At 37.8% G+C, this 16,929-nt stretch overlaps 1 protein-coding gene across 3 annotated transcripts in view; it reads right to left on the bottom strand.

Annotated features, from left to right (window-relative positions):
• DCLK1 (doublecortin like kinase 1) overlaps window positions 1–16,929 on the bottom strand; it is a 283,428-nt gene that overhangs the window by 108,148 nt on the left and 158,351 nt on the right. For all 3 annotated transcript variants that reach the window (XM_051778879.1, XM_051778880.1, XM_051778881.1), the window contains one exon: window positions 13,388–13,487. In XM_051778879.1, coding sequence (XP_051634839.1) covers window positions 13,388–13,487 — 100 coding nt within the window. The remainder of the gene's footprint in view (window positions 1–13,387; window positions 13,488–16,929) is intronic.

Here is a 16,929-nt window from a genome sequence, read left to right as displayed (position 1 = left end):
ATCAAGAAGACAGTGTCTAATTTAAATACTGCTATTTGCCTGAATTTGTAGAGAATGGCGAATAATGGTATTTTGAAGTATCATTGTCATTAAAAAGGACACCATGAACTTGATGTGGCATCATGAAATATTTCCTAAAGGGGAGATAAAGACATGGAAGCAGCTTCCAATAGTTTTGAGAAAAAAGGTTATTTAAAAAGGAGGAGAAAGAGAATTTCCCCTCATGGTAAGCACTAATTACTTTCCATTGCCCATCCACCTAACTGCATCATCAGGTTAATCAGAAGAAAGGTAAATAGTATCACCAAAGAAAGATGTGAGACAGAAGTCTTATGGGTGAATCCAGGAAGTCTATTTCATACGTGTGTGGGAGGACAGGAAAAGAAAGCTCTGGAAAACATGGTGGAAACTGGCCACCAAAGTCAGGATTACTTGTGGAAGTGCAGATAACATTAGGAACTGTTTAGAACAAAGGTAGGTTCTCTTAAGGGATTTCTGGGTCATTTAAGGGAGAATTATGTTCTAATCTCATTCAGAAAGCACCAATTATGTGCTTATAAGAGAAATGCATTTAAAAGTTTTCCCTGTTATCTGTTGAGGAGAGAAACTACTCATCTGAAATCTCTGTCATAGCCAACATGCTAACATGACCTTATTTGTCATGGACATTCTTTATCAAATTATGTCCACAAGTGACTTTTTTTCCAAACTTGCCATATAAGCAGAAAACATTTTTTCATAAGGTTGATCTCTCAGGAAAGCAGGAATGTTCCTACTGAACTATTCTATTATTTCTTGAACATTAATCTCAATGTGAAATTCATTGTTTCATTCAAATATATAAAGAGTATATGAAGAGCTAATGTGAAAACACAGATATAGGTAGTGTTATACATCACAGAAAGCTGGTCTGTTGCCATACATTCGAGAGCTTGGAGGAGGTGTGTCCTTATATGCTCTAATGATAAAGTAAAAAAGCCCACAGTATGTCAATGTTCTGGGACAGCAACAAAAACTATACAAGTTGTTTTCAAACCAATAATTTGAAACACGAGTTATGAGAACATGAGCATTTATTGAAATCTCCCACATTACTGTTTTGTTGGAAGAGAAAAGGCTGCTGCCCTACACTATGCAGGCAACACACTCTCCCAAAGGCAAAAACTCCAAAAAGCTACATGCCTGTAATTTAATGGAGACTATTTATGTGCTTTAAAAAGGAAACTTTACCTACATTCAACTGTAGCAGTATCATTTCAATAAGTAACTATCCACTGAGCTTCAATAAAAAATCAGGCATTATAGTAACTGAAGATCACTGTTTACTTAATGTATATGAAATGTCTAAGTTCATTGACAATAGGAAAAAAAATACCTAGAAACACAAAATTGAAAATACTGGTGTAATTAAGGAGCTATGACTATTGCAGTTTGGTTTATGGATGCGACTTGCGTAATGATGAAGTTTGCTGGGGCTGGATTGTCATTTCCAAAGTTTAAGGTTCCTTCACTCTTCAAGTGGTTTTACAGATGCAAAACAGGTTTCCAAGATTGTGGTCCACCTGGGTGATGAGTGAGCAAGAGCACTTGCAGTGGTGCTTCATTACATTACCTGGCAATTAGGACACTAAATTAAACAGATGACAATTAAGGTTTAATGTCTGTATATCTTTTGCTTATAAATGATAGTGGACACAGACACTGCAAACTATCCTAAGAAGGAATGAGCTGAATGGAAGTACTTTTTCTCCCTGATGCATGTCCTTACTTACTAGACTGTAGACACATGTACCTTCTTACTTCTTCTTCAGTTTCATGTTTCTTGCATTTCCGCATGCAAAATATCAGGACACTTGTTTTGGAGGCAGAAAATGTGGACCAGTGCCAATAAGAATTAGCCTATTTTAGCCTACCAGGAAGTCACTGGTTTTGGTACTAGTATAGCTCAATAAACATGCAAGTTTTTAGGCTAATTACAGATTTTCCCATGGCAAGAATATCAAGCATCTTGGAATCCTGCCAAAAATGTTGGCTGTTCTGTGCTACCTTCCTATGTACCTACAATACTTACCATGAAACTACGGCTATGTTTACTTTGCATTTCTTGCAGGTTTTCCTCTCATCCTTTACCAAACATCATTCATTCATCCATCCATCCATCCATCCATCCATCCATCCATCCATCCATCCATCTAAAACAGTGTTATTATCACAGCAGGGGGTTGAGAGGGTCACTTTAGGCTCTTTTTACACCATGCCTCTGACTTTCCTATGAAAAGCTGTATCCAACTCTAGACCAATTCACCAAACGCCAATCACACACTTCCCTAAATAATGCAATTACTCCAAATTCTAACCTGTGTAACTGGTATGCATTTGGTTTTCGTTGGCAGGGACATGTAAGTAGGTGTACATTGGTTGTAACAAGTAGGAAAAGGAGATGAAAAATTTGAAGATTTGAGGAAGAAAATAGAGGAGTTATAAAAGCCATATCTTTGTTCAATTTGAATGCAAGCTGTTATATAAGTGTCTGCTGCAGTAGGTTTGTTTTTAAAGAAAGTTAAAGAGGCACATGCCGGCTCTCTTGCAGCAAATAAAGTTATTTAACATACCTCAAGGAATTCAAAATATTACAGACTGATTTTTGTCTAATTAGTGCCTCAAATCTGCCTGTAATAGGAGTACTGAAAGTTAGCAGGCAGCAATTTTTAAAGAACAAAACTATAAACTGATGTTACCTGAAGAGATAAAACCACCCAGCATTATAATGGCTTTTTAAAATTACAACAGCACTTGGCAGCCCCTCCCCCCCCCAAAAAAAAGAATGCCTTCAGTATCAAATACTAATGATTTAGAATGGTTTTTATCAAGTTTTCACACACAGAAGAAAAAGTACTGCGCTGTGACATAAGAGAAATATCAAACCAACCAGAGGCTAAATCTACAAATTGTACAGGAAAAAAAGACAAGATTGGAAATTCAAACTTACTACAATACAGACCTCCTCAACAGTTACTTTTTACAGACAAAATCCACACGCACCAAATAATTAACTACAGCAGTCTTACTAAAGCAAAGCACTTTTATATGCTGCTGTTAAATCAATATTCACACCTGGACACACATGCCTCACACCATGAACTGTGCTGCAACATGGGCAACAAAACCCACCTGTCATCTAAAGGCACATACAATTGCCAGCCCACCCACATTTTTGCTTCTTCAACCTCCACAGTGGTACCTCCAGACTTACCGCAACATTGCTCTACCTATCAACAGAAAACACAGAAATTAGCCTCCCAAGTTAAAAAATGCCAAGGACTCCAGGACTATGTCTAATTCAAAAATCCCCAAGCAGCTTTTGCCCCTAATATTAATGGGTTCTCCTTGAATGCTATCTGGTTCAGGCAATTAAATTTTACTATAATTATTTAGATAAAACTAAAGTAAACAGGCTGAGTCATCCTTGCAATAGGCTAACAGTGGGATATTTGGAAAATGTGGCTTTACTAAGAACATCTGCTAATACCACAATGCTTACTGAGGTGTGTTAAGTCCTAGTGACATTTCTTTTTCTGAGAAAGTTTAAATAATTTCAGATTGAAAATGCATGTTAGGTTGGAAACAGCCCATGAAACCATCTTTCATTCTGTATATCACAGCATACTTCTGAGATTGGTCAGAGGAGTGTTTTGAAGTTTACACATGAGTTTATTCACAGATTGATGTTCTCTCTGAAAACTCAAGGAGATTATTTTTATTAAACATGGAAAATCAGATCAATAAAAATGACAGACCAGCCTTACTAATATCAGGTTTTTTGCTTTACAGGAAGGTGCAGAGCGTTGAATTCTGTCACTATCTTAATAGCATATACAAACTTGTTTTTTCCTCAACAGTGACAGGTCTTACTTGTACATAGTTAGTTTTGCAATTGATTTAATGTAACTTTCATTTCTCCAAAGATTCTGATTAGACAGGGGGCTTTTCCCCCATGACATATTTCATTTTTGCTGAATATAGAGGCCAAAAAATTGAAATAGTATATCAGTCATTACTACACTGTATCATGACTTCAGTTTGTGGTGTTTTGTTTGTTATCATTTCTTCTTCTTTTTTTTTTTTTAATCTCCACATCTGGTTAAAAACTTTACTCAAAATCAGCATAATTTTGGCAAATGTGACTGTGAATACTTCCATGCCTGGGTTTTGGTACAGACATCTTTGCTAACCAATTCTTTTTAGACTTTCCCTTTTCTGCCAGTTGACTTTGGACCCTTATCAAAATATTTTGCACAGATGCAAACCTAAGACAGTTTTTGGCTTGCTTTCTGGTTGAAACTCCAGATCTCCTCCAGTGTTCAAGTCCCTAAACTCTTAAGTCTAATTAACTTCACTAATTATCTCAAATTTTCAAACTGTTCTACCTTAATATAAAAAAAAAACCCCTTAATTATTGGACTGCTTTGGTTTTCTTTAATCTTCTATTCAACATGAATGAAATCAATACACGATTACAATATCTAATGTTCCTTATAAGACGGCTTTTTTGTAATATCATTATTCTTAACAGCACTATGTCTAAATCAATAAACATTCCCAGTTAGCATTAGTAGCATTTTATCTGCAATATGCATCTAAGAAGTTTAACACATCTCATAATATTTTAGTATGTCTCCCACTGGTAAAAACTACACAGCTATCTGTCTGCATCTAGTCTGAGCTATGATCTCAGTAGACTCCCACTAGAATCTCAGGAGAGAGGTCCTCCCCAAAGTGATTTGAAAAAAATATCAATTCTATCTTATTTATGTAGGTTTGTCCTTATTATTAAATGCTTAAGTATGAATTTAAAAATTATATTTATAATGACAATTTCAAGCAATTTATTTGATCCCAAAGTTCTGCTCCCTGTTGTGTATTTCCCAAGGTTTCCCAATTTACATTTTTCTAAGCAGAAAACAATATAGCCTATCTTACAGACCTGCAGTAGAGCAACTGCTATGCAAAAATAAGTCTGTCCTATTTTCTGAAATCACTTATTCTGTAGATGTCAGTGTGTGCTTGCAGAACAGAAAGAGCACGTAAAGTTAAAGACATAAATAATTTGTATAAAGCTTCATCAAATTTGTTCCAGGATTTTTTTTTTCTTCCTGAACATCGTGTCCTCATCAGAAACTGCCTTGCTCTGGAAGTTGTCTTCCTTTTTTTGCTAGACAATCTTAACAGTTCTAAGTAGCTGTGAAAAAAATTCTCTTTTCTATTCCAGGGTAACAGGAAACACTAAGCAATTTAAATTTGTTTGTCTTCTAACCACTCTCCACTCTATAAAGAATAATTAGCAATCTTCCAAAAACTTTCCTTGACCCAGATTCCTCAGTTGAAAGAATGAAATCTCATGTTAGCCCCCTTCTTGCTTCAATAAATTTTAAGTCCCTAGAAAATTTTCTTCCAAAACGAAAAGAAAAAAAAAAGTGTTACAATTCCTCTGGAACAAAATTTTAAAAGCTCTGACTGAAGAATAAAAGAACCCAAATCAGAGCTCCATGACCCACCACCTACGGGTATTCAATTCCATGGCAACATGAGACTTCCTAAAGATTACTCAGCCTTATATTATTTTATGCATATTATTAGCATCCAGTTCTCCTGCAGGGAGCTATGCTACGAAAATAAGTTTATTCAAAGGTGACTGTTCACAGAAGCAACCTGAACTGTCAGGTAAGACTCTTGAGGTTTTCAGTGGGAAATTTCTGTAGGTTGCATTTTGAAAATAACAGCACTGAACCACTGTTGAAGCCTATATAGTGAGCCATTAGTTTTGCAGTGTAGAACAACACAGTCATTATACAGAAGTCTTCTATTGGCCTTTATACTTGATATATTTCTGTCTGTATACACACCATCTCACTAAATGTGGACGAGTATATAAACATGAATACCTACCACTGATGTATTCCACTTTCTGACTTTATCACTTTGAAATATTATCCAGCTTGTGACTGATTCTCTCTCAGCTGTTGTACTAAAGTTTGTGTTTGATAAGACTTTAAAAAAAAAAAGTCTTCTCATAAGTATTAAGGATAAATATATTTTCTTCATATGCTTTTGGAATGTTTTATTTTCTAAAATCTAATGAACTCTGGATTTTGATAATTTTTCTCTTTTTGAAATATTTTGCCAGTATAAGAGAATCTGTGGACAGCTCTGGCACTAAAAAAGTGTACACTTACTCAAGACATGACAAAATTCCAGATATAGGGTGTGTATCTAGAATGGAAAGTAGAAAATTGAAATGGTAAATTTAACAAGTCAGTCCAATTTTATTGCTGATGAGTAGAGTCTAATCTCAATATAAAATCTCTGATAAAACACCCTACCCAACAAACAGGCAGGTCTCCAGGGCACATCCTAGTACTGTTTAGCAGACAGCATAGTTTGTTCAGGTTCTCAAATTGAATAATAAAGCACCGATGCTGTAAGAACTACTCATCTCCAAGCTGTCTCATACCAACTGGAGAAAATGGGACTATGTTGTTCACCCAAAAGATCTCCTGCAATAGAACATCGTTTCAGAAATTGATCAGATCCTCACAGTTTCCAGCATTGGAAATGATCTACAAACTGTGAAAAGCACAAGCATACTTGTCAAGATTACTAACACTGTATGCTCCATTTTACCAGCTAATTAACAAGACAAGAAAAGTACAGATAAACATATGGAAAAGGTGATTTCTAAACATCTGTGATGGTAAACTACTCTATGCTTGTCACCAAACTACTTAACAACTTGGTGGAGGAGGTTATAATACACAGCCACTATCTGCTACTTCCATCATCACTGGAACTGGAAAAGTAAAATGTAAAGTCTCTCCTAAAATGAATTTAAAGGAAGCTGCTATTTTGGCAGCTATCATCTTCTGAATATAAGACTGAACACACAAGCTCAAAACTAACCTGTGATCTAGAATAAAGTATTATATAAATGTGAAATAGGCTCAAAAGCTGTATAATAAATCAACTTCCATGAAAAAAGAGATATGAGGCAGTCAAACTAAGAGCTTGAGTCCCAAGATCTATCTTGTTATGCCTATCAAATTTCTGTGTTTCTTTCCCAGAACTAAAAGTTTGTTTATAAAACTGGTCAGAAACATTGGAATTGCACTTTCTACATCGGAATATACAATTAAGATGTTCATAGTTTGGGAAAATAGCTTAAAATATTTGTAAGAAATATCTTCTCCTGGACCACCTGATCAATCTAAATGTTTGCCTGGTAAGATTCAACTCAGGAAGTTACAACACAAAAATAAAATGAAAGAGTAAAAATATCAAGCTATACAAAACCAACAAATACATTCTGTCTACTCTGTTATTTACTATTTAATAACATTACCAGTTATGATTAAAATCCCTTGTACGTTAAGATAATAATATCGATGATGTTTAATAACAATTTTTCTTTCATTTGAAACAAGCTGAAGTTTTATATTATAAATTCCCAATATAAATGCAATTTAATTATTACGCAAATGTTATTGAGGAAATCCTTGATATTTTTGAATGCAAAATTTTTAGCACTTTTATATGCTAAATGAGCCTTACCGTGGAAAAACATTGAAGAAATATGCACACTCAAACCTCCTTATGTAAATGAAATGGGAATTTCCACCAGTTCTAATTTATTGGATGGCGTTTCATTCATGCTATTTTTAACAGAGAAAGCAAATACTGCAGAAAACATATTGAAGAACATTTGGTTCAATGAGCAGAATGAATAAGCATTAATTGCAGTCTTACTGTTTGGCTAGTTTCAATGAGAGACTGTTTTATAAGTTGTAAGTGATCATGATGTTTTCTGGTTATACATATAGACAACTTTTTCACAGCAATGTGGATGAAAAGGAATAACTATGCAAATATACATGCATGCATGGTGAGGAGGTGGGGAAAAGGACAGAAGAGAGATGCACTTCAGTGTAAATCTGGACTGGAAAGCACATATGTAATCTTCTTGAAAGCTCTAATGTCCTTATTCATATCTATAAATCTGCCAGCTGAGTGGAAGCAAAGATTTATGATTTAAGTGATCAAACTTTTCTGCTAGAGATGCTTAGGCAGAAAGGTGAGAAATAGTGTTTCAAATAAGTAGACCTATGAGACACACGATAGAGAATATTCAAAGTAGATAGCTTGCAGACAACAGATAAAGAAGTAGGCTTATGTAATCAAGAACATCTATTAAAAAGGCATATATTAAGAGAAATCCTACACAGAAAAAACCCTGAAGTTCTGTGAATGCATTTTTCTTATGAACAGGTCATTTGACTCAAGTGTTACTACAGATTTTATTTAATGAACACCACATGATATTATATTAACAGCCACCTGATGATCACACTAACAGCCTGTTATGAGTATTTACTGAATATCAGTATTTGCTTTTTAAGAGTTTAACACAACAGAAACAAGTGAGTCACTCACACGCTGCCATATGGCCGAGTACTTCCACGCAGCCTGAGCCGAGATGGGCACATGGGCCAAGGGAGGAGGGGATGTACTTTCAGCACAGCTGGATACGAGTGGTCTCAGTGAGGGGATATAGTTTTTCGCAAGTTGTGAAACTATCACACTACTGGATAAATGAGAGACCCTATTAATGTCATTATTGTCAGGAAGGAAATGAGGACAACAAGTCATGTGTCAAATGGGAGGGAGCTGAGAGCACTCTGAAATTGTCTGCAGCCCTATGAAAGGCTGGAGATGAAAATGGAGGTCCTGGAGTAGGAAAATAAAGGGGGCATTGGATGCAAATCCACCAGAAAAACAACTTCTTTTCTTCTACCCTTTCTGAATCACTAGTCTAAATGGTACATACAGCCAGAGGACTGGTCCCTCCTGCCTTAGTTTGTTTCTGCTTCATACATAGAATATCTGTCTCCAAGGCCAAGAAGCTGTTGACATTTGAAAGTATCACACCGCAGTGGAACATTTTATATTTATGCCTCTGTTGAAAGCAAACTTATGTCTCAAAGTCCCCAGAATCCACCATTACTTTCCAATTGCCAAAGCACGAGTTTTTGACGAGGGCAGAGTAAGTCAGCCAGCATGCTCTCCACTCCTAAGTTCAGCCAAAAGCTGCTTAACACATCAGTCTCTGTCCTATAAATCAGGGTAGACGAGGACTATAACTTATTTCCCCTTCCTCTCTCTTTTAGGAAGGACAGATTAATGAAAGTTAGGGTAACATGACAGTTATTAACAGGGATAAACATGATACTCCTGACCTTAACCACAGTTATTGGATCAGATGCGTGTGCATGCCTCCATGCGCTCATGCACGTGTGTGGACATCACAGGACTCAGATTTTCCTGGCAAGTTGTCTGCTGCTGGCAAGATGAAGCAGTAACACTGCTGGCACAGAGATGCTGAGCAGAGGACTAACACAGGCCAGCAAAGTCAAAGTGAAATTAGGTTTCAAAGATTCCAGTCTTAATTTCCCCCTAAAATAGAGTAATTCTCATCATTGTTTCCATCACAGTAATATGTGATTTGGACAAGCAATCTGCAGTTGTTTTCACATCCAGACATTCTATATTGGTTACACTCTACTTGGAGGCAGAGACACTGGCTTTGGCCAGTTGAGACTGCAGCTTTTGTATATATGATGCGTCTCAGTACGTGATGAAGTCTGCCATACTTAGGTTTGTGCAACTCTTAAGCTTCCAAAGCACTCAGCCAACATTAACTGAACATAAAAATTAATTAAATTTTTAAAAATTTAAGTTTGATACTACCAGCCTCAAAAACTCTCTTATTTTACAGTGCTAAGAAAGAAATATGTGTATAAGTCAAGGAAATGTTCTCATTTATGGCCAATCTCATGAGTTATTTATATTGCTAAATCCTATTTAGGTGCCTAAATAATAGCTGATTGCAAACATTTTTGTGATCATGGCCCTTAGACCCTAATCTCTGCCAAGACACAGCTGAAGGCTATAGAAAACCATCCTCTGACCTCTTTGAAAACTGAACAGTCATCAGTTAAAGAAAACGTGATTTTTGGGAAAGTTTCCAAAACTGCAAGCTAACAATGTCTGAAGCAGCCACTGCCATACTCTATAATGAGAAATTTTTCTTCTTACAAGGTGGCTGATGCAATGTGTCCTTCATTAAAATAATGCTTTTGTGCTTCCCACATAAACTTGCTACAAAAATAGCATCACTACTGATGCTTGACAAACAAGGAGTATTTATTTCTTAATTTTATGCTCACTTACATGCATCTTCATGTCCCATTTGCAGTTTTCTTGATGGAAGTGTCTGTGGCTATCGTATCTATTGATCACATCAGATATGGAGATGGTTGTTAGGAATTATGATGGGGATAGTTCCTATGGTTTCTGCATTTCATGCAATAAAGTGTTAATATGAAAACCATCTGTACATCAAGGCAGAGAAGAAACTGCAATGTATAGTGCCAACTGCTTGTTTTTTCTCTTTGATAGATCCCTAATTAACTGACTTTTTTTAACTGATTGCCAAAGGGATATGCAATGCCTCTTACTGAAAGACATAAAACAGAGAAGGGAGATGACATAAAGAAGGAACACACACCCTTCTTCAAGGACAGGTTTGAGCCTGAAGTCAAAGCAAAGAAAAGTTGAACTAATTGTTCAGCCAAAGAAAAGAAAATTGATGAGGTTCTTGGAAGCCCACAGATCTTTTCAGAGAGAAAGGAATCATCTGTTTCCCATAGTCACAGGAGATAAGAAAAGTAGCAATGGGTTTTATTTATAGCAAGGTAATCTGGGCTAAGATAGCCAAAAAACAGTGAGAAGGGTTCACCACTGGCATAGAACATCCCCGGAGACCACAGATTCCTCCTCATCATAGGCATTAAAGGGGTTTGTTAGACAAGCATCTCAGAAATGAGATGGGGAATGGTAATCCCACACTTACATGGGGAGATTGATTCACTGACTTCTAGGCTGGCTTTTCTAAATTTCTGACTCTTGCAAGAACAAGCCATGGGAGCAGAATAAAGAAAGATGACTAGAGATAATGTAGACTGATGAGTCTTTTGACTTTTCATTTCTGATAGGGTGGAATTAATCTCATCCTTAAAGTTTTTTTCAGCAACTTTATAGACATACAGTGTAGATAAGAACAGCTAAATCAGGCATATAGATGTGTTTACAAAAGCAAACCAGACATTTCTGGAGAATAATTCATATGACTTGTTCGAAACATACACTTTCAACTGAGTTGACCAAACATCTACCATCTATCTTGTCAATAGATCTAAGTTTTATTTATTGGGAAAGAAACCTACTGTGAATGACTCAGTTGCAGCTACCTACTCTGTTGATACTTAATGTTAGCCAAAATGAATCCCATAACAGGTTTTCGAATCCCAGAAACTTTGTCTCTTGCTTGCCTCTAGTATCAGGAGTTCTGAACCCAGATCACAAAACAAGGGCGTTCTTCCTCACTGAGAAGTAATTCCCAAAAGTCCAGAACCCTGATTGCTTATGTATTTATTCTCTCTCCTTTTCTTTCCCACTTTTTAATTTTGCTGTTCTTTGCTTCTCCAGCTGCAACACTTAAACTGTTATTCTCATCATCTGTCTGAAATGGAAATACTGGAGGGACGTAGTGACCGACTAGCACAGTATTGCTTCACGTTGCTTTTCAGGGAAGCAGAGACAGGCTTTACAAGACTTGCACAGTTGGACAGCACTTCCTAATTATTGTAATGTTCTTAGATTAACTACAAGAAACACACAAACACATTACAATCACAAAAATTTCATTTGCTAAGCAAACAAGTTAAAAGTCTTTTTTTTTTAATTCTCCAACTCTTGCTCCAATCTTGGAGGAGGTTGACTAAATGTATATCAGTTGGTACATCAGCTAAGAAGTTCTCTGATACCAAACTTCCCAAAAAAGAGAGAGCAAAATTGATGTACACTTTTCAAAGCAATTAGAGACATAGACTGGAATCTGATTTTCCCTCTTTTCTTCACTCCTGCAGTAAAAACAGTCAATGTTCACTGAATCTTTACCTAGCAGAAAAGCAAACACTACTAAAAATAGCTGAAGTTGTATTTTCAGTCTAGATTTTAAGCTTTTATCTTTTTTTTTTCTAAGCTCAGTATAATATGGTTTTAAGCACCAAATTTTTAGAGAAAGATCGTGCTTACTCAAAAAGATGCTGATATGTCAGACAAATAAAGACTAAGGAGATACAGGCTATGTCTGTACTTTGACACGAAACCTCCAAAAAACAGTTATGTACTTCAAAACGGGATTTAGACAAATCTGTTGTCAGTACTTCTTGAGTCAGTGCTGGAAAAACTGCCCTAGGATTCACTGTGAGGAGACACTGGGCTGCTGCCAGCATCATCTTTTAGATAAGAGACACAAGAGAATCCAGACTATGCAGTCAACTACCTGGCCCTCCTCTCATCTAAGGCAAGGACTGCCATGCTGGCCACATAGTCACCTGGGAAACTCCTCTACTGCTCAAATGTCTTCCTTACCTTTCTAATTCCCATCCTAAAGATGTATAAAGCTATTTTTCCATAGTTAGTACATTTTGCCTTGGAGGCAACTACAGCAATTTCATTACTTCAAACAGCAGATCTGGTACACTATTTGATTTTTATTTCCATATTATGAAGTCCTCTTGAGAAGGCAGAATATGTTCTTGCTTCTGTCTGTGCCTGATACCAAATGTCATTCCTTTGCCCAGAAGATACCTCTTTTTTCAGTCATTCTTTAACTCACAATGTCGGGTCTTCACAAGTTGCTGCCTTCTCCTCCTCACAAGCTAATGGAGCATTTGTCTGGATCCAGGTAAACCAAGAAGCCCTTCAGTTTCACAGGTTAGTCAGAGAAATACAATTGCACCATCTTGAATTGTGAATATATAATTGCATCAAAAACAATGATGAAGCAGTAAAGTTAAACAAGTAGGTACATAATGACTATGAAATAGTTACTACTGTAAAGATATCTTCTCTAACCAATTTTTCAGTCAAGTTTCTCAATTGTAAGGTTTGGGAGCCTGAGAGATTGTGATAAACACAATAAATTCAAGCAGCAAATAAAACTAAACACTAAGAAAGATCTTACAAAAAAAGGAGTTTTCCACCAAACACATACCTATTTCCTATGGTATCTGAAACTCAGGTTGAAGTCAAGTTTTATGCTGTATAGGCAGACAGCTTTATTGTTGCTTTTATTTTCCATATGTAGAATCAAAATATTTATTCTATTTTGGAAATCAATTTAGGTGATACACCTTTAGCTTAATTAGCATGATATGGAAATCTGCCCTCTACTCTGGTTGTAAACATTTTGGAAAATACATCTTCTTACCACTTTCATCCAACAAGAAGTCATCCTGGTAACGGAACTTTTCTGGTCCACATGCAATAAAAATGTCATCATCGCCAAAAAAATCCTGAAGGCACATCACCTGCAAGCAAAAAGGAAAGGAAGGCATTGTATGAAATAATCAGAATTGTAACAATAAATCCCTCTTTGCCTCCATCTCCCTGAAAATTCTTCACTTTTAATGGAATCAGCAGGGCTTCATCTCCAGATAAATTTCAAAGCTGTGTTCTGACCATCTGTTACAAGTGAGAAACAGTTTTATGAACACTGCAAGGAAAGATAAGACAAAAAGCCATAACTGTCAGATTTATTACATGATGCATCAACAGGGTTTGAGGTAAATGCCTTCTGTTTGCGCACAAGGTAGCATTAAGTAGTTAGTGGATAATTAATCTGCTTTTGAGCCCACATCTCTATCTTTTGAATGCAATGAAAGAAGGTTAAAACTTTGTATACAGAATGAAATGTAGTTTCATTCCCTGACAGGGAATGAAATTCATATGTGTGAACTGAGTTTCCTTCACAAACTCTTCCTCTATGCCAGAGTCAATGCGAAGTCTCTTCGAGGGCCCCAAGTTGAACAGGAAAGTCAGATGAGCTCGTAATAATTCTTCCAGAACTGAGTAAAAGGATAATCTCTTTCTTACTCCCAAATATGAACAGTGAAGATTACATTGGTGTACTTTTATGTCCATACATGAGATTTCAGAGGAGATCTTATTGCAGACTTTCAGTACTTAAAGGGGGCCTGGAATAAAGACGAGGACAGACTTTTTAGTAGGGCCTGCTGCAATAGGACAAGGGCTAATGGTTTTAAACTAAAAGAGGGTAGATATAAGGAAGAAAATTTTTATGATGAGGATAGCAAAACACTGGAACAGAGAAACGGTAGATGCTCCCTCCCTGGAAACACTTAAGGTCAGATTGGATGCTCCTCTGAGCAACCTGATATAGTTGAAGATGTCCCTGTTCATGGCAGGGGCATTGGAACTAGGTGACTTTTAAGATCTCTTCCAACCCAAACCATTCTTTGATTCTATGATTTCCTTATAAAAACTTTTAGTTCACAAGGCACTACTTAACAATTTAAGTTAATTTCCATACATATGGAATCATATCAAATCATTTAAACCATATTAAAAAAAGAATCAGTGACTACCAAAACCTGACTTTGGGCTTACTGATCCAACTTTGACAAATTTTAAAACCAAATTAGATATCTGACTACCTTGCAAAAATAAACATACTTGGTAAAGTCTGTTCTCACTTCACATTTACAAGAAGATTTTAAAATGCTGTTTGCTTATTTTTATACAATGTTTTGTAATTCAGTAGGGCACTAATGTTTTAATAGGCCAATTTCACAGAATCACAGAATATGCTGTGTTGGAAGGGACCCACAAGGTTTATCGAGCCCAACCCTTAGCCCCACACAGGACCATCCCCAAGAGTCACACCATGTGCCCTAGAGTCTTGTCCAAATGCTTCCTGAACTCAGACAGGCTTGGTGCAGTGAGCACTTCCCTGGGGAGCCTGTTCCAAGGGCCTGTTCACCTAACCACTCTCTAGGTGAAGAAGCCTTTTCTAATATCCAACCTAAACCTCCCCTGAAACAATTTCAAGCCATTTCTTCACATCCTGTCACTGGTCACCACAGAGAAGAGATCAGTGCCTGCCCCTCCTCTTCCTCTCAGGAGGAAGTCATGACCGCAATGAGGTCTCCTCTCAGTCTCCTCTTCTCCAGGTTAAACAGACCAAGTGACCTCAGCCTCTCCTCACATGGTTTCCCCTCAAGGCCCTTCACCATCTGCGTTGCCCCCCTTTGGACATTCTCTAAGAGCTCAATATCTTTCTTACATTGCAATGCCCAAAACTGCACAAAATATTCAAGGTGGGGCTGCCCCAGTGCAGAGCAGAGTGGGACAATCCTCTCCCTTGATGGGCTGGCAGTGCTTTGCCTGATGCCCCCCAGGACATGGTTGGCCCTCCTGGCTACCAGGGCACTGCTGACTCATATTCAACTTGCTGTCGACTAGGATCCCCAGGTTCCTCTTCTTGGCATTGCTTTCCAGCATCTCATTCCCCAGTCTGTATGTACATCCAGAGTTACCCCATTCCAGGTGCAGAAGTCAGCACTTTCCCTCATTGAATTTCATATGGTTGGTGGTTGCCCAGTCCCCTAATTTGTCGAGGTCTCTCTGCAGGGCCTCCCTGCCTGCAAGGGAGTCAACAGATGCTTCCAGTTTTGTGTCATCTGCAACCTTGCTTAGTATTCCCTCCAGTCCTGCATACAAGTTGTTTATGAAGATTTTGAAGAGCACAGGACCCAAGATAGAGCCCTGCAGAACCCCACTGGAGACAAGTCACCCATCTGATTACCGTCTATGCTCAACACATGAGCCAATTGCTCACCCATCACATGACGTGTCTATCCAGCTCTGTGCTGGACACTTCATCCAGAAGGATACTGTCAGAGATAGTATCGAAAGCTTTACTGAAATACAAAAAGATTAAATCAACTGGCTTCCCCTGATCAACTACGAGAGTTACCTTGTCATAGAAGGAAATCAGGTTTGATAAGCAGGACTTTCCTCACATGAAGCTGTGCTGGCTGTGACTAGTGGTTGTGTTGTCCTTCAGGTGTTTTTCAATACCTCCCAGAGTAATCTTCTCCATAACTTTATCAAGCACTGAAGTGAGACTGACAGGCCTGTAGTTTCCTTGGTTCTCCTTCTTGCCCTTCTTGAAAATTGGGACAATGTTCACCAGCTTCCACTCAGCTGGGACCTCTCCAGATTCCCAAGACCACTCAAAAATCACCAAGAGATGAGTCCTATCAGGCCACATAGACTTGTGGGTATCCAGCTGGAGCAGCAGATCCCACACAATTTCGGGGTTGACAGGAGTTGATCATTCTCGCAGTCATGGTCCTCAAGCTCAGGGCACTAAGATCCCCTTGGTCTGTCACTCATGTTGAAGACAGAGGCAAAGAAAGCATTAAACACCTCTGCCTTGTCTTTGTCTCTGTTTGTGAGGCGACCATTCTCACCCTGTAACAGGCCAATGATATTTCTATACTGCCTGTTGTCATTAATATATTTGAAAAAACTTTTTTTATTGCCCCCCACATTTCTGGTCAGCTTCAACTCCAGCTAAGTTTTGGCTACATGAATTTTCTCCCTACAGCAGCAAGCAGCATCTCTGAATTCTTCCCATGTCACTTGACCTTGATTCTACCGGGCAAACGCCTTCCTTTTTTGCCTTATTTCCAAGAGAAGATCCCTGCTCAGCCAAGCTGGCCTTCTGCCTTGCCTGCTTGACTTCCAGCATTTGGGAATTGCCTGCTCCTGTGCCTTTAGGAGGTGGTGTTTGAAAAGTGACCAGCACTGATGGACCCCAGCATTTTCTCAGGGGACCTTACTTACTAATTCCCTGAGCAGCCTGAAGTCTGCTCTCATGTCCAGAGTCGAGGTTTTGTTGGCACTTTTCCTCCTGTCAACAGAGATTTTAAACTCAATCCCTTT

The sequence above is a fragment of the Manacus candei genome, unplaced genomic scaffold, assembly GCF_025592945.1.
Source record: "Manacus candei isolate 608988 ecotype Guabito, Panama unplaced genomic scaffold, ASM2559294v1 h1tg000014l, whole genome shotgun sequence".
NCBI lineage: Eukaryota > Metazoa > Chordata > Aves > Passeriformes > Pipridae > Manacus > Manacus candei.
The sequence above is the reverse complement of the archived record's forward strand: the minus strand, read 5'-3'. Positions and strand labels throughout refer to the sequence as shown.